Source organism: Bos javanicus, chromosome 7 (assembly GCF_032452875.1).
Source record: "Bos javanicus breed banteng chromosome 7, ARS-OSU_banteng_1.0, whole genome shotgun sequence".
Classification (NCBI taxonomy): Eukaryota; Metazoa; Chordata; class Mammalia; order Artiodactyla; family Bovidae; genus Bos; species Bos javanicus.
In genome coordinates, this window is record NC_083874.1 from 44,012,392 (window position 1) to 44,031,811 (window position 19,420).

A 19,420-nucleotide genomic window follows, 5' to 3' on the forward strand; every position below is an offset into this window, starting at 1 on the left:
TCAGACTCCTCTGTCCATGAAATTTCCTAGGCAAGAATACCAGAGTAGGTTGCCATTTCCCCCCTGGAAAATCCTCAGATACTTGAAAATAAAACTACATGCTTCTAAATAACCCATGGCTCTAAGAAGAAGTCACAGAAGAAATTAGGGAAATATTTTGCACTGAATGATAATAAAAACACAATATATCACAATTTGTGAGATACATTTTAAAAAAGGGCTTAGAGGGAAACTGATAGTTTTAAACACTTAAAACAAGAAATGTTTATAATCTATGATCTAAGCTTCCAAATTCATAAATCAGAAGAAAAGCAAATAAAACCCAAAATAGGCAGAAAGAAGAAAATAATCACAATAAAAGCAAAAATCAAAGAAATAGAAAACTGAAACAGCTAAAGGATGGTTCTTGGAACCGACAATATAACTGATAAATGACTAGCTAGACAGATCAAGGAAAACAAAAAGAGAAACTACAAATAATCAGTAGCAGGGGAAAGAGAACTTTACTATAGATCTTACAGACATTATAGAATAAGTATAGCTTATTAATGACACTGGGCCAATAAATCTGACTGAAAAGAAAAAAATTACCAAAACTGACATAAGAAATAGAAAATTTGAATAGCTTTATATTTAATAAAGAAATAATAAATTTAATTTGTAATTTTAAATCTTCCAGTCGAGAATACTAGGGGTACAGTTAGCTTCACTGTTGAGTTATATTAAACACACAAGGAAGAATTAATGTTAATATTTCACAAACTATTTCAGAAAATAAAGATGAAGGGAACATTTCCTTGCTCCTTTTAAGAAGGACAGCACTATCCTGATATCAGACCAAAGACATTATTAGAAAAAAAGAAAAAAGAAACCTATCAACTCTGGCATCACTACACCCCCGCCCCCCCAAGGCAAAGGTGAAAAATCTGAACTAATATTTCAAAAAGAAGAATGGCCAATAAGCTCATAAAGAGGTTCAGTGTCATTAGACATCAGGGAAATACAAATTAAAACCAGTATGAGATACTGCTGCTGCTAAGTCACTTCAGTTGTGTCCGACTCTGTGTGACCCCATAGACGGCAGCCCACCAGGCTCCCCTGATCCTGGGATTCTCCAGGCAAGAACACTGGAGTGGGTTGCCATTTCCTTCTCCAAATGAGATACTGCTAATGCCCAATAAAATGGTAGAAACTAAAAAGAATGACAATACCAAATGTAAGATGTTAAACAAATGAAATCAGTCCTGAATACTCATTGGAAGGACTGATGCTGAAGCTGAAACTCCCAACACTTTGGCTACCTGATACAAAGAACTGACTCACTAGAAAAGACTCTGATGATGGGAAAGATTGAAGGTGGGAGGAGAAGGGGATGACAGAGGATGAGATGGTTGGATGGCATCACTGACTCAATGGACATGAGTTTCAGTAAGCTCTGGGAGTTGGGGATGGACAGGGAAGCCTGGTGTGCTGCAGTCCATGGGGTTGCAAAGAGTCAGACATGACTGAGCGACTGAACTGAACTGAAAACAAATGAAACTATTATACAGGACCAGGAAATGGGAGTGGATAAGGTAGGAGTGTGGTACAACCAATTTAGCACGCACTTGATACACAATCCAGAAATTCTACTTTTTTCTGTATGACTCAGTATACCCGTAAGAAAAGACAATACAAGTTCACACAAAGAATTGTTAGTCGATGTTTATAAATACTCAATTCTTAATAGGTCAAATCTAGAAACAACTCAATGTTTATCAACAGGTGAATGAATAAATAAATTTTGGTATTTTTATACAATGGAAATAAAAATAAACTATGAATATAAAGAAAAACATTACTGATACATTCAAGAACATGGAAGAATTCCAAAAGTATATACTGAGCAGAAGAATGCATATATATATGCCAAAAATATATATACATTGTATGGATTACATTTATATGAAATTCAAGAGAAAGCAAAACTTACCTATAGTGACATAGAACAGATAGCAATTGTGCGGGGCCAGTGGTGGGGTGAGGTGGACTGGAAAGGAACTTGAGGGAACTTTGTGGGTTGAAGGAAATGTTCTAATTCTTAATTAACATGGTGCTTATAAAGGTGCATATGTCTATCAAAACTCAGGCTGTATATTATATGTGCATTTTTTATGTGTAAACATAGCTGACTTAAAAAGTAAAAGAGTGGTATGACACACATACATGCAGAGAGTTTTCTCTCTACCTCGTATCACTCACAAAAATAAATGGAGCTAAATATAAACAAAGGAAATAAAACTACAATCACATTAAAAGAAAAATGAGAAGTTATGATCCTGGAGATGGAAAAACCTTCTTTAACAAGACATTAAAGAGTAAAAGCTTTATACAAGAGAAAGATAAATTTATTCATCAAACAAAATCTTTTAGACCATAAAACTTAAATGGGCACTAAGTGGGAGAAACATTTGCAGTATGTGGAACAAATTATTCAAATCTAGAATTCAAACAAAACAACATGAAACAAAAACAGAAATTTTCTTAAAACTCATTAGGCAAAAGGTATAGCCCCAAGGGCAGAAGAAATAGGCCAATTAATCCACATAGACATTAAATGGATGACAAATCTGTAAAGATGATGAACCTCCCCAGCAATCTAGGAAATAGAATACTATTTCCTACTCAAAAGATTGGTGCTTAAAATAATAAATAGCAGTGTGCATGTAAGGAATAAAAGGAAATACAAGTGCAGGTATTGACTAGCACAATTACCACAGAGGAAATTTGAGAGTATATACTAACTATATACTCTCAATATTCAACAATCTTATTTCTTGCTTTTTACACAAAAGAAACTCATATGCACACAAGAAGGCATGAATAAAAGTTATCCACTATAGCAATGTTTATAGAAATGAAAACTTGGCAACAAGATAAATATCAAAGGGAAATGGCTAAATAAATTTAAATTAAGATATAAAATGGATGCAATTAAAAGAACTGAATACCTCTATATGTAATATATTATATATAATAACATGAGAAAGTATCTAAGATCTATTGCTGACTGATTAAAAATACAGAATAATATATCTATACAGAAATTAAATGAGAAAATGTTTATATGTAATGATTCCATTATATGTACATATAAATGCATTTGAAAAGACTTGTAAACGTATGCATGAAGTAGCTCTGGTAAGATGGAGGAGGCAGAATATGGAGAAGGCTATTATTAGGGGTCCTTCTTACATTATTGTCATAAGTATAAATTAATGTTTAAAAAAACAAATCTGTTGATTTTAGATGAGCCTGGAATTATTGTCTGAAGAACCATTACCACAGACTGTAAGTACGGTTGTTGCATCCTCTGGAAACCCTCACCATCTGTGAGGCCAAGAATATCACAATAGTTCACAATAAACAGTGATGACCTCTAGGTCTCTATCACAAGTTGCCTTCAAAGATTTTCCAAGTTTCTCTCAATCTAAGTCAATCTCAATTCTAAGGTCTAGTTTTATTTTCTTCATAGTAATTATCACTATCTGAAGTTACCTATTCATTCACTTATTTGTTATCTATCTCCCACTAAAATGGGAATGGCAAGATAATTCTGAATTCACATGATTTTAGTCAAGCCATTTAGAGTTTTCTTACAGTATAAAGACACATTTTATTTACTTACCTTAGTTGGAAAAGGAAATTTGGAAGGTTCTGTTTTGCATGGTGTATGAATAGCCGTTAGAGGGGGAGGCCATGAGTGCGTCATCTCCTGAAATGTAATTATTACAGTTTGTTTTCAAGCAGGTCAAGGATAAAAATTACACAGCTAAAAACCAGATCTGTATTATAAATGCTGGTTTTGTGACTGCTCCTCCGAAGGTGTACATATTTAATTAATAATATTAATTAAGCACAATGTGCGCAAGGCACTATGGGGTAGGTAACAGGAAGACAGTTTACACTCTGACTTCAAAGAGGTTAGAGTTAAGGTGATAAGGCCTGTGAATAGTTATAGAAATCAGCCTGTAACCAAATACAGGGCACATAGTAAAATGCTATTAAGGAAGAGCTTACTATGGGAGTGGGAAAGGGGGATAACAATAAGAAAAGAAGCCAGCTTTTACTGTGTACCTTTAATGGGCCAGATACTGTGCTATTTTACCTGTTACTCAGCTAGTAGTCATAATGACATTATGAGGTAGATACCATTATTATCCTGACTCTATGTAGGATAAAACTGAAGCACAGAGATAAAGCTATTTACTCAAAGTCATATGCTTAGTTAGTAAAGGACACAGAATTTGATCCTGGGTAGTCTCTCTACAGAGTCCATTCACTGATCCGAAATTTTGGTCAAGTGGAGAAAATCAGAAGAAAGGTATCAAATGCACACATAGAGGAAGACACACAAGTAAGACAACATGTCTGATTTCATTCAATGCCTTCTGTCTAATCATATGCCAAATATGTCCAAGCGGAAGTTTGGATACAATCACAATGTATATGTTAGAGATGCAGGAAACAGAGAGGTATCAGACCCAGAATAAGGAAGAAGTATTTTATCTCTGGCATGTAGTTCAAAGCCAGCCATCAAGTAGATTGAGAAAATACAATGAATTAAAGGTGGTATGACCTTTAGGAATTTATCCTATAGCTATACCCACACAGTTATGTAAAGATACATGTTTAAGGGATTCACTCTAAAAAAATGAAAACAACCTAAACATCAACAACACAGGATTAATTAAATTACCAGACACTCATACAATGGAACACCAAGCAAACAGAAAAATGAGAAAGTTACCTTCTGAAATGACCACTGTTAAATGCCAAATACAAATCAGTGTATGTCCTCATAAATGTTTATTTATGGAAAAATCTCTCAGAGATAGTTAACCTTTGGACAACAGAACGACTGAAGGAAGAAGAGAAAAGAACACTTGATACAGCTTCTACCACTTGAATCTCTTGAAATAGTCACCTGCACTCAGCTTGCTCTTTATCCTCTTACAATGCTTTATGTTTTTAATAGTATTTCACTTTCTGAAGTAATTGTATATAGTTGATTATTTCCTACATTGTGCTTGAAAATGCCAGCTCAAAGGGTGCAACACTAACACTATTATCACCACAATATCCCTGGTGCTTGACACACAGTAGGTCCACAGTAAGTTCTGAATTAATAAATCATTTCTTAAAATAAATATATTACTTTTAGACTAAAAAACCCTTTTTATTTCCTTTAAGTTTATGATGAGGTTCCCAGAAAAAATATGACTACAATTATGAAGAAAACACAAAGGCAATGTGAACCTGCGCTTCCTTCTATGCTGCATATAGGGAGGGAAAAGAAACAGAAACTTACATGCCCCAGGCTTTCATTGTTGGCATTTTACACCTTAAACACCAAAATCCCCTCAATAAAAAATCTATTTAACTCCCTACTGTCAAATGACTGAGCATCTATTACACCCAAGGCCATGTGCCAAGTCATATATATATACATAAAATATATAATAAATGGCTTCCCTAGTGGCTCAGCTGGTAAAGAATCTGCCTGCAGTGCGGGAGACCTGGGTTTGATCCCTGGGTTGGGAAGACCCCCTGGAGAAGGGAAAGGCTACCCACTCCAGTATTCTGGCCTGGAGAATTCCATGGACTATATAGTCCATGGGGTCGCAAAGAGTCGGACATGACTGAGCGACTTTCACTCAATATAATAAATGGTCGGTAGTATCACAGAAATAATTAAATACAAGAAAATCTTAAGATTTCTTTCAGGTATTAACGTGCCATACATTTCTGAGGATTTAAGAGTAAAGATATATGCTCCCTTAGACTTTTTATGTACATGGCAACTGAAAAATGAAAGCAATGAGTCATCATTGTGGTCTGATGACCTGATTCGGGGGGAAGAGGATTTCAGTGGGATTCTAAGAAAAAAACAGAATCTGTATATAACTGAAGAGGAAGGAGAAACACATTCCATGAAAGTTTACAGAGATGAAAGAATACGAAAGGCTATGGCTTAGGGAAATCAGTTTGGGAAAAGTGGTCAATCTGTAGTGAGAGAGGCTGAAACTGGCCTGTACACAGACTAACATTTAAAATGTTAAATTTGCACCCTATTCTTTTTAGGGGCCTTAGAGAGCCTGAAAACTTCTTAGAAGGAAATTATGAAGACAAAGGATTAAAGCAAAGAATATGACAGCAATACAGAAGACAGATGAACAGGGAGACTCCAGACAGAAAGTCAGAGTGAGGACTGTATATTACAATTACTAAAGCTCAAAGTGGCAGAAATGGAAACAAAGGAACAAACATTTTCAAGAAATTTTCAAAGTCTTGCATGTAGTTTTGTGGTTAAAAAAAACATGAGAGAAAAAAGTGAAAGATAATTGGGATTCTACAATTAGCCAGGAAGAACAATGATACTACTAATAGAAGTTAAGTCTGATAAATATGGCTTCAGACATATCTGAAGAGGCAGGGAGAAACTAAAACAGAGACCCACCTAAGAAGCAATCAAGAGACAAAACCCAAAACCCAAAGGAGGCCAAGACAGGAGAGAAAGACTGAATAGCTGTCTTAACAGCTGAAGTCCAAAGGATGGAGGAAATTTTCATCAAAGAAAAAGAAGAGAGGAGCACTGGCTTAAAAAATGAACTCAAGTTTAAGAGATAAGAGAGGACACAAGCTTTCCCAAAGGGCAACTTTGGAATGTTGAGAATGCCAGACAAGAAAAGGTGTGTAGAAAGTAAAAACAACGTAACAGTCAAGGAAGAAAAAAATGGTGTTTCCAGAAGGAAAAAATAAAAATTCTTTAAAACAGCAGCAACAGTAGAGAACTCAAATGAAGCCTCTAATGGCATGGGAGGTAATGACCTTGGAGAAACAAGTTCAGGAGAACGGCGGAGGTAAAAGAGATTTTAGTAGGCTAAAGGAAGGACAGGGAAGCCTGGTGTGCTGCAGTCCATGGGGTCTCAAAGAGTCGAACACAACTTAGTGGCTGAAAAACAACAAAAGAAAAGAAGGAGAAAAATAAGTGGCAGCAGCCAATGCAAGCAGTCTTTCAAAAATATACACAGTGAAGGGGACTTCCCTGGTGGTGCAGTGGATAAGAGTCTGCCTGCCAAAATGCAGGGGACATAGGTTTAATTCTGATCTGAGAAGGTCCCAGATACCTTGCAGCAACTAAGCCCAACTACTGAGCCTACACTCTAGAGCTGCAACTACTGAAGCCCACGCGCCCTAGAACCTGTGCTCTGCAACAAGAGAAGCCCATGCACCAAACCAGAGAGTAGCATCCACTCGCCACAACTACAGAAAGCCTGTGCAAAGCAACAAAGACCCAGCGCTGTCAAAAATAAATAAAAAATTTTAAAAATACATACAGTGAAATACAAGTACAGACACAAAAATTCAGGTGTACACAAAAAGTACAATTAATATGTGACTGATGGTTTTTGTCTATTGAGGCAAAAACAGGTTCTTTTTCTAACAGACATTTTCTTTTCCCAACAGAAGAATGTACTCTTTAGTCATGTGTCAAGTTTAAACATATTCCATTAAACACTCAAAATGTATAGTATTCAGAGAAGACTTTTTACGTATATCTGACCAGTATATACAGATGAACTACAAAGCAAGCTATTTTCAACACAATGGTTTGATAACTACTGAGATTTTTAAGCATTTCAAATTATTAACTGATAAACCTAAGAAGGTATAGTTATATTTGGCTTCTTCCTCTTTTCAAAGCAAACTGTTAAGACCAGAATTTGTTTTTACTTACAAACAAAACCCCCAGCTTTTTGAGGGCAAAGAGTAAACAAACCAAGTAGTTCAGAACTTAAGTATGAATATAAACAGAAAAGAGTCAGTTATTTTTGATGGACACAATCAGGTTATACATGTAATCAGTCTGCTGCAGCTTCAGATACTTTGTGACATACAGGGAGGAGGAGGAGAAGAGGGTAGCAGAGCATCATAATTAAAGAGACAAACTATTTAAAAAAAAAACCAAAAACTTACTTTAAGAATTTCATCCACACAACTCACATCCCCAGAAGCAGATGCCTAAAAAAAGAGGAAAAGAAACACATATTAGGTCTAAAGTCATTTCTTATTAGGTTTTTATCATTTGTTGTATAGATTTAACATTATTAGAAATAAAACTAACATTAAAGATATATTTGGTATCCCACTACTCAAAGCCAGAACACTAATTAGAATCTTTGGACTAATTTCCTTAACTACATAATTTCAAGCACTAAAAAATTTTAATCACTAAACTGTACATAATTGGAAATTAAAAAGAAAGTTTTCCAAGAAATCTTATCTTGTTTATACTTGGATTAGAAATCAACTTTTAAAATGTAGTTTTTTCAGCTGAACAAGATGTCAAAATTTAAGTCGATTTATATACAAAATATACTATGATACTGAGATCATCATTTCACATAAACTAACAAACAGAGTAAAACCAGTATTATTGAAAGATTAGCTGTCTGGAACACAATGGACATTTTATATAATATTTCTTAAATCATGAAAGTTAAGTTTATTCTGAAGCACAAACAACAATTGAGTTATGGTGAAGTCTAGCTCTAAGGATCACATTATAATGTGTAAAGAAAGAACAAATCACCACTTTACTCTTCTCTTGAGAGGAGTAATTAGATGACAAATGCCAGGAACAATGCATTTCCCAAGGCCACAAGAAAGATTTTTAAATGTCCTCAAAACATCATTTTACCTATCCCCCATCCCTTCCTCCACTGTTTTAAGCTATGAGCTGTAATTTTCAGCTACTGATATGGTTTAAAAATTTTATTGCAAAGACTAGATTAAAGGATAAAATTTCAGCTATTTCACAAAGAATGCTCATTATTCTGAATAGAATGTTTTGGTACATAGTTCTAAATACCTTAAATTTCAACCCACCGCTATCCCTGGAGCAGTCGCCGCAAACCTTTAAGTGTACCCAGAGAAAAGGATCATGGCATCCAAATCATAAACATTACCATCTCCATGCAACCAAAAAAGTCTCAACATTTACCACAATGAACCATGGCCACATCTTATTGATGAGTATTGTAATGAGAAGTAATTTTTTTAAAACAAAAGAAACAAAATGTATTATCCCATAAAATCAAAATGAGGAAACCTAAGGTATTGAGAGATCATGTTTTAGTTCTATAACTTAAAAAAACATTTTTTAAATTTATTTATTTTAATTGGAGGCACCAATACAGTATACTAATGCATATGTATATGGAATTTAGAAAGACGGTAATGATAACCCTGTATGTGAGAGAACAAAAGAGACACAGATGTATAGAACAGTCTTTTGGACTCTGTGGGAGAGGGAGAGGGTGGGATGATTTGGGAGAATGGCATAGTTCTAAAACTGACTTGTCATTTTAATATTTGAAAACAATGAATGACCTTTTTTCTACTGCTCAAGAGAAGTGTCTAAGAGCTCTATGGATTCACTTGGGAGTCAATCACAAGTTTTTCCTTAAACTTTTACATTCCTTACTGTTAAGACAAAGACTTCAAGTTCAATCATAATTTTAGGGTGAATTGCTTCATATAGTTACAATATTAAAAAGCTCTACATGTGTGACTTACATCCAATGGTTGGGAAGGTATTTTCAGCTTGGTGAGATGTGCTTTACTGCTGGGCTTCAGTTCAGTCATGCTGTTGCCATGAGACTGGCTGCTGTAGTGTTCAGAGGACAGCTTTGGTTCCATGGACTCCTGTCCATCCATGGGCCGCACATAGGCAGTGGGTTTCTGTAGCATTGAGCTGGACTTTGACATCAATGAAGGTGGGAAAGACTGATTTGAGTGCTGCCCACTTGAAAAAGGTACACGGGAAGGAGAATCCCAGTTTGCATCAGGGTCCCGAGGTGATTTGGAACGCTGATGTTCTTTGCTATGGTGATCATTCCCATGAGACCTGGAATGACTGGAGCTTAATGAAGAAACAGCCTGGGGTTTTCCAGGGCTGGAAGAGCGTGATTTGGAGTGTTCTGATCCATGCTGGCCTTTTTTTCGGCTACTGCTCCCACCACTGCTGTATGAGTCACGGTCATGTCTCTGGCCACTACCATTAGTACCACCACTGGCACCTGCACTGGCCCGCTGGCTACTGTGTCCACTCTGTAAGCCCGAGGACCTTTTCTGAGACTGAGAAGTGCTGGGTGCAGGTCCTACTGGAGTCCATTTGCTACTCTGATGAGAGCTCCCATGTCTCTGTTCAAAGAAATTTGGGTTAGATTTTTCATCTGCTGTCGGCGGTACTGTAGGCTTGGGAATTGCAACAAGCTTTGGTATAGATCTGTCTCCTATGAAATCCTTCATTTCATCGTAGTTTCCAAGCATACTCTGAATACGACTTGACAGCTTATCTTCTTTGCTAGTCTAAAAAAAATAAAATAAAATAAAACTATAAAATTAGCATAACTAGAAATAAAAGATGCTTCCAAACTAACTTCACAAACTTTAAATGGAAAGGGACTTTTCCAAAAGGAGGTCTCATCTCATATGTTAAGGTTAAGATCTCAAAGCAAACTCCAAATACATATTTTTTTATGATGAAAAAGAAAATTCACTGTAAGTGAAAAACCTTCATGTTAAAACAATAATATTCTAGAGGACACTGAGAAATATATATACAATAGACTATAGGAGATCTTTTAAAAATCCAAATTTCACTAATAAATATACTGGAACAGTAGTAAAAAATATTTTGAAGAGCAGGAAAAGTAATTATGCCTTTATGTAATTAAGTTCCATATCAGCAGATTAGCCAATACTCATACTTTTGGCAGTCAAGGAAAACAACATATTCCTTACATTCAATGTTACAGTTAGAAGCAGAAGTAAAAAGGTGAATGAAACAAGCTATATATACTTAATTATCTTTTTTTAATTAATAATTCCTTCTGTTACTGGAACACATCAAGTTAATAAAAGTCAACAACAAATTAAGCATGGAAAATCCAGTGATAAATTTTTAAATTTTGGCTATTAATCGTGACCATCAAGTCCTCCAACTTTTGAAGTCAAAAGTGTATACTCTTGAGTTTCAAAAATTATTTTTGAATAATAAGATCCAAGATGTCTACAAGCTTTAGGACTCTTTTATATTCATATATATGAAAGAAAAAAGTTGACTGATTACATAAAAAGGAAATCAAGACTGAAAAACAAACAGAAGACCCGGAACCACCAGTATTTATTCTGAGGTTGGTATGAATCAGTAAGGACTTTAGATTATATGAAAATCAGTCTAAGAGGTAAATGTATAGCAATTTATTGACAATATCAAGGTCAGAAATCAAACCCTATTCATTGGATATTTACATACTACACACCATACTACAAAATAAAATGGTAGTATGAGTCAAAGAGGGAGAAGGCAATGGCACCCCACTCCAGTACTCTTGCCTGGAAAATCCCATGGACAGAGGAGCCTGGTAGGCTGCAGTCCATGGGGTCACGAAGAGTAGGACACGACTGAGCAACTTCACTTTCCCTTTACACTTTCATGCACTGGAGAAGGAAATGGAGACCCACTCCAGTGTTCTTGCCTGGAGAATCCCAGGGACGGGGGAGCCTGGTGGGCTGCCGTCTATGAGGTCACACAGAGTCGGACACAACTGAAGCGACTTAGCAGTAGCAGCATGAGTCAAAGATTCTGGACCAAACTCCAGTTCTTTTCAAAATGTCTTTAATTCCAAAGTATTGTGTTATAAATGATGTCAGTCTAACTGCCCTTCATTGGACAAATCTTAAAAAGCTCTGAATAAATGGCTACTTATAGATCTCACAAACGGTTTCTACAAACACCAAATGTTGTAAGAGTAAACCCAGGATATGCTGTTAATTTGTGTTTCATGAGAAAAATCTAACACACTTTCAACATCATACTATGAAGCCAACAATGATCACTGGTGCTGTAATACATACTATTATAGCTATTCCACACAATACAAGCCTTTAAATTATAGTAATACTTCCAATGAAAGTGTTAGAAAGTATGAATGTGTTAGTCACTCAATTGTGTCCAACTCTTTGTAACTCCATGGACTGTAGACCGTCAAACTCCTCTGTCCATGGAATTTTCCTGGAGTGGGTACTGGAGTGGGTAGCCATTCCCTTCTCCAGGGGATCTTCCTGACCCAGGGATCAAACCTGCATCTGCTGCACTGCAGGCAGGTTCTTTACCACTAAGCCATCAGGAAGGAGAAGGCAATGGCAACCCAGTCCAGTACTCTTGCCTGGAAAATCCCATGGACGGAGGAGCCTGGTAGGCTGCAGTCCATGGGGTTGCTGAGAGTCGAGCAGTCGAGCACGACTGAGGGACTTCACTTTCACTTTTCACTTTCATGCACTGGAGAAGGAGATGGCACCCCACTCCAGTGTTCTTGCCTGGAGAATCCTGGGGATGGGGGAGCCTGGTGGGCTGCCATCTATGGGGTCGCACAGAGTTGGACATGACTGAAGTGACTTAGCAGCAGCAGCAGCAAGCCATCAGGAAAGCTTACTTCCAATGAAATCCAAAGCCAAATCAAATATAAGAGAAACATTTGTGGCCACTACAGTTACTTTAAAATCATCAGGTTCAGTTTGGGTTGGATCCCTGGGTCTGGAAGATCCCCTGGAGGAAGGCATGGCAACCCACCCCAGTATTCTTGCCAGGAAAATTCTATGGACAGAGGAGCCTAGAGGGCTATAGTCCATAGGGTCACAAAGAATTGGACATTACTGAAGCAACTGAGCATGCACACATGCAAATCAAGTATAACAATGGTTTTTTAAAACAGGCAATTAGTTCAACTTATTGAACACCTCTGACATTATGCTTTCATCTAAATTTGACATTGTTAATTAAGCATTACACATATAAAAAGGAAATCAGAGAATCTAGTATATGATAACAGAAAAAGAACCAGACTGATAATGAAAATACTTTTATTCAAATATACTGAAACTTGATAAACTAGTAAGCAAATGGCAAGAAATAGGGAAAAACAAAAGAATTTATGAAATATTTCTCTTTGACTCATGTTATATCCAAACATCCAAGGAAACAGCAGATGATGTGTATTGATAAAGAAAATTTTAATTTAGTTCAAGGCTCAGAAAGGTAAAATGCCTGCCAACGGCTAGTGGTAGAGTTAGGAATAATGATAGGAATGTTTGAGCTAACCCATACTTAAGGAGTTAGAGGACAGAGATGGGATGGTGGTGGGGTGAATGAAGGGTTGTAAGGATTTTAGGGCACTAGTGATGTTATATTTCTTGATTTGGGTATTAATTATGTGAGGTTGCTCATATGGTGAATGAAAATTCTTTCACCTACAACACTTACTTTGTGTACTTTTCTGTACATATGTTATACAGCGATGAAAAATTTATACCAAAGAAGTACATTCTATTATGAGGAAACGAAAAATGTTAAAGGGCATAACATAGTAACTCTTTCTAATATAAAAACTCAAGTTTAAACATTTTAAAAGCAAAATATGTTACATTATAGGGGAAAAAACATTCAAAGGACAACTTACAACTTTGTATGGCTCAGCAAAGAGAGGAGAGCTAGGTGGGAAGGCGTCGTCGCCCTGCTGAATTTCCTGATTCCGCCTTTCCCGTTCTTTCATACGCAGCACATTCCGGTCTTCACGGTTCATGTTGCTATGAAGAGAAACACAACCTTTACATCACACAAAAAAAGGAAAAATTAAATGTTCTGTACTCATTTTGTCAGTTTAACGCTTCAATCGGATATTCCCTTTTAACTTTCAAGTGATAACAGGCATTAGTACTGAAGCTGGGTTTTGGCAATGGTTATTATCTACTAAATAAGAGGACTTCCCTGGTGGCTCAGACGGTAAAGCATTTGCCTACAATGCGGGAGACCTGGGTTCAATCCCTGGGTCAGGAAGATCTCCTGGAGAAGGAAATGGCAACCCACTCCAGTATTCTGGCCTGGAAAATCCCATGGGCGGAGGAGCCTGGTAGGCTACAGTCCATGGGGTCACAAAGAGTCGGACACGACTGAGCAACTTCATGTTCACGTTGTCTACTAAAAACAGACAGTGTCTTCCCACAACTATCCAGACAGGAAACACTGGCCCAGGATATTAGTTAGGATCCACCCCATTTAAACACTTAGCCTTATCAATTTTTTAAGTTTTCTGCTAGCTAAAAGTCAGCTAAAACTTACGTATTCAGAGGGAAAGTAGTACTTAAACCCATAATTCTTAGTTATTTCCTATAAGCCTTCTGTGGCTTCTTCTTCAGAAATCTAACTATTCTTTGTCATTAGAAGCATACAACCCACTCCTACCTACCACCCCCTCCCCCCAGGGTCCAATGCTTTTCTCTACTTTCCATCTACCTTATCTTGATTTCTTTTTGTCCCAAACACAGCTTCCTTGGTGTCCATCCTTATGGCAGTTTGATCTCAGCTTTGCTGTTGCTCTAGATTCCCTAAAAAACGACATTTCTGCTCTAAATACATTAATATTTCAATTAACACCTCAATAAATGCCAAAACTGAGGCTTTCAGCAGCAGAATCTACAATTAACTTGGGTTAGTAACAGTAGTTGAAATTTTACAGAAAAAGTCTTTTGGGAGAAGGGGTAAATGAGGGTGTCATTTCTATAATCATGACAGTATGCTCTGTTTTCACTAACAAGAAACCAAGGAAAATAGTTTATATCAGAGGGATTTTTGGTTAATAGATAACAATGAAAACTGTTGTCTAATCCTGGGACAAGGGATTATCAGGGACTCTGCAACACACTCTTCCCTGGAAACATTTAATCATCTGTCCTAGTTATGCTTTGTTTTGCTTTGAAAGTTCTGCTGGAGGCCAGACAGAAAGACCAGGTTACACAGTGGAGTATTTCCAGCCTTATGATAAGATTCAGAAATCAAATTAAATGAGAAAATTAAAGTCAATCAAGACTGGTAGAAACTATAATTGTAAAATGAGAATGGACAGCAAAACCAATTCTTGAGGACTTTTATAAGCACAAATAAACATTTAAATATAAAACTTCCTGATTTGCAATTTACTGTCATTCAAATAGAGCAACTTAGTGTTTAAAAATGTGTTCCAGGTATCCAAATGTATATTCAAGTTCCTTCTTTTATGTACAAGTTTCTAATAAACTTAGAAAAGAATATAAACTATTTTGAGGTTATGGGAATAGTGTGTGCTTTCTTTGGTCTCCCATCAGAACCACAAAAAGTATTTGATTCTTTCTTTAATAAACACCATAAAACATCTACACTTTGGTATTCAGAAATTAAAATGAAAGAACATTTATTATCCCCTAGCATACTTGTGCCAACTAATAACTGTGTATCACTATCAAACTTCAAATAGACCTCTAGAGCTATAGTGCCACAACACATGAACTTGTGTCCATATCTGCATTAACTACCAATTTCCTCTAATTTCCTAAGTTTAATTCTTGAAAGCTCAGTGACTTCTCCAGTGATTCGGTGGTTAAGACTCTAACCTTCCACTGCAAGGGGAGCGGGTTCAATCCCTGGTTGGGGAACTAAGATCCCATACAGCAGGGCAACTAACTAAGCCCATGTGCCCCAACTAGAGAAGCTCACCCACCACAACAAGAAGCCTGTGTACAACTAGAGAAAGCCCACTCAACACAATGGAGACCCAGAGCAGTCCCCACCCCCAAATTCTTGAACAATCAGAAAACAACAGACATGCCTTATTTAAATTATGATTTAATTTTATGTATTAAAATTAACAGCACTAACATAATCATGCAAGAAACATGTGAAAGTTTACTGCAAAAATGGATGATTCCCACAATAAAATTCCTCCTATAATTCAATAATAAAAAAACTTTGTTTTCTTAAACAGTAAAAGTCATCACACTGAATATTTTCTCTTTTAACAAAACTGCCAAGAAACTCATGATGAAATTAAATGATTGCTAATAAGAACTAATACCCCAGTTTCAGTTCTTATTCTCTAGGTTTTTTCTGATTTGACTTATTTTCACATCTAATACACTGGTTCTATTTTTTTCCTTCTGTGTCTTTCAATATCAGTATCTCTGCCTAAAATAAAGTTTTCCCCAAAGCAGAATTCCAATAATTCCACTTGAGCTGACCTAAAATTAATATGAAATTCAAATGACTCAATTTGAAGTATATCTCTGTTGTACAGCCAAAACTATATTCCTCCTATATTTGCAACTACTATACTGAAACAGAATTCAGTAAAAAATAACAAACTGCTATATCACAACCATTCTACTAGATAAAATAATTTCTAAAAGAAAATTAGCAAGTAGAAAGAAGGTTCTTCTTCTAAAATTTTTAATTACTTAAGGTAAATTGTTTAAGTACCTATCCAGTACTTAAAGTTGATATACCAATTACAAATTTTTTCTTCTAGTTAATTTATTGAGATATAATACACAGCACTTGAAAAGTTAACAGCATAATGGTTTGATACGTATCATAAAGTCATCATCACAGTAAGTTTAGTGAACATTCATAATCTTATACAGATGCAAAATTAAAGAAATAGAAAAACATAATTTTTGATGAGAACTCAATGACTGATTCTCAACTGTTAAGTAAAACATACAACACTGTTAATTTTATTAAATTGTATTGTCCAGCACCTCCCTAGCACTTATCCTTATAACTGGAAGTTGGTACCTTTTGACTGCCTTCATCCAATTCCCCTGACCCTGATCCCCCATCTCTGGTAACCACAAATCTTAACTCTGCCCTTTCTGAGTTTGTTTCTAAAGTGTAATTTATCTGCAACACTATGTTAGTTCCTGTTATACAACCTGTTTTACCTCTATACATTTATGAATCTAGTAAGATACCTCACCATACAAAGATAATATATAGTTACTGACCATATTCCTCACACTGTACATTTCAAACCTTTGATTCATTTACTTCCTAACTGGAGTTTGTACCTCTTCATCATCCTCACCTGTTTCTTTCCTTCAACCTCAACCCCTCCCCCCAGCAACCATCTGTTTGTTCTCTGTATGAATGTATGTATGTTCTCTGTTTCTGTTTTATTGTGCTTGCTCTTTTTTATTTTTTTTTTAAAGATTTCACATATAAGTGAAATCATGTAGTATTTGTCTTTGTCGGACTTATTTAACTTTTTAGGATAATATCTTCTAAGTCCATCCATATTGTTGCAAATGGAAAGATTTCATTCTTTGTGATGGCTGAGTAATTTTCCATTATACATATTCATATATCACATCTTCTTTATCCATTCATCTACCAATGGAACTCCGGCTGCTTCCATATCCTGGCTATTGCAAATAATCCCACAACTAACATAAGGGTGCATATATCTCAAGTGTTTTTGTTTTCTTTTGTTTGCTGGATCATATGGTAGTTCTGTTTTTATGGATGATATTTCAGATAACATAGCAATGTTAAGTCCCTCAACTGTGATAATTCTATTTCATTATGTAGGAGAAAATCCTTGATTCTTACTTAGGACATATACAACATACAGGCGAAATGTTATGTTTGCTGCTGCTAAGTCGCTTCAGTCGTGTCCGACTCTGCGACCCCAGAGACGAAAGCCCACCAGGCTCCCCCGTCCCTGGGATTCTCCAGGCAAGAACACTGGAGTGGGTTGCCATTTCCTTCTCCAATGTTATGTTTGCCAACTCTCAAATGGTTGGAATCTACACCAAGTATGTATAGATAGTATGTCTATAGAAAGTATCGTATGTGGGGTTGGGGGGAGAGACAAGAGAGAAAGGGATGGATAAAGGAAGGAGGGAAAGACAGAGGTAAAGGAAAGAGTCAGGAAGAGGAGAAGGAAGAGTAGGAGTAGCAGCAGTAACTAAGTGTTAACAGTAAAAATGTTAATCTAGGTGAAGGGTATAGAGATCTGTATTATACTTTTCTTACGTTTGAGATTTAAAAAAAATAAAATATGAAAGGTTAAGAGTGATTAAAATGTTAGAGCATGATGGGTGCTTTCCAACATTTTTCAGTCTTGGGACTACCATCAAACTACTTCTCCTCTAGGGCTTACAGTATTTCTCTCATGACTAAGGTGCACCTCCAAATCCACTCTGATTTCCAGTTCTCCTCAACTCCTGTGTGTCATGATTTATCACATTTCAGAAAAAAATTGCGCTTATTACTTGTAAGAAGGGGACAACATCCACAGGGCAAGCTTCGGTTCAATAAAAGTAAATGAACATCCAAAATTTATCTAAAGCAAAATTTAGTATTATTAAGTGTGCTATTAAGTTAATATGCAACAAGCGTCTATTATATACTTAGTATTGGGGAGAACAAGAATAACCTGCCATACTAGATTAAAACTTATAATCCATTACCATTATCAAAATAGCATGGTAAAGAAATGAACAAATTGATCAGTAAACCAGAGGCAAGAAATAAATCCCAAAACATGTGGGATTTTAATAGTTTAAAAAGCCCAATTCAATAATAAAATGTTTTATTTAATAACAATTAAGAGCCATGTACTTTTCTAAAATGACAGTTATTAAAATGGTGAAGACATTTCAAACTCAGCCAGAATAAAAACAAACCTTTCAGCCCAGTAGCCTCACTTGTGCGACTGTATTCCACAGAATTAAAAGCACAGCTATAGGCTACAAAGATGTTCACTGCAGCACTGTTTTTAGTGGTAAAACAATTTAAAATAATCGAATGTCCGAGAACAAAGAGATGGTTAAATAAACCATGATTTATTAAAGCAAATGAAGTAGATAATTTCCAATTAACCTGGGGAATTTCCATAAATGCTGTTATGTAAGGAAAAGTAGGTGCAACACAAGGTATGCCATATGATTGACAGCCTCATTATTTCTTTAGCTTAAACCTGGAAGCAGAATTGTTAAGTGCTGAGTATATAGAAATACAACTAACTCAACTAATAGGAAAACATGCCCACCACCATTCTCATAAGCTAAACACAAGAAAACTGAAAATCTGAATATCCAGTTTTCATGCATAATATGAAACATGTCTCCTTATTTAGTTAAATCATCTTTCTTATCCCTCAGTAAATATTTTGGCCATTACTGCAAATGTTAATAGGGAATAGTCTTCCACCTATGTATTTTTCAAAAAAGACAAACCTTTAAAGAAATTTTTTTTAGTAAAATATAGTTGTTTACAACACTGTTTTAGTTGCAGGTATACAGGAAAGTGATTTAGTTATAGACATATATATATTTGGATTCCTTTCTATTATAGGTCATTACAAGATACTGACTACAGTTCCCTGTGCTATATAGTAGGTCCTTGCTGGTTATCTATTTTATATACAGTAGTTCGTATATTTTAAACCCAAACTCCTAATTTATCCCTCCCTTCTTTCCCCTCTGGTAACTGTTTTCT

The 19,420-nt window shown here is 35.9% G+C and overlaps 1 protein-coding gene across 3 annotated transcripts in view; it reads right to left on the minus strand.

Annotated features, from left to right (window-relative positions):
* Positions 1-19,420, minus strand: part of AFF4 (ALF transcription elongation factor 4) — an 84,834-nt gene that overhangs the window by 41,766 nt on the left and 23,648 nt on the right. The window contains exons 2-6 of one of the 3 annotated variants that reach the window (XM_061423476.1): positions 14,402-14,493; positions 13,569-13,695; positions 9,622-10,416; positions 8,020-8,064; positions 3,668-3,754 (exon numbers count right to left, since the gene is read on the minus strand). In XM_061423476.1, coding sequence (XP_061279460.1) covers positions 3,668-3,754; positions 8,020-8,064; positions 9,622-10,416; positions 13,569-13,691 — 1,050 coding nt within the window. In that variant the 5' untranslated portion in view covers positions 13,692-13,695; positions 14,402-14,493. The remainder of the gene's footprint in view (positions 1-3,667; positions 3,755-8,019; positions 8,065-9,621; positions 10,417-13,568; positions 13,696-14,401; positions 14,494-19,420) is intronic. The other 2 variants (XM_061423475.1, XM_061423477.1) reach the window with 2 other exon arrangements.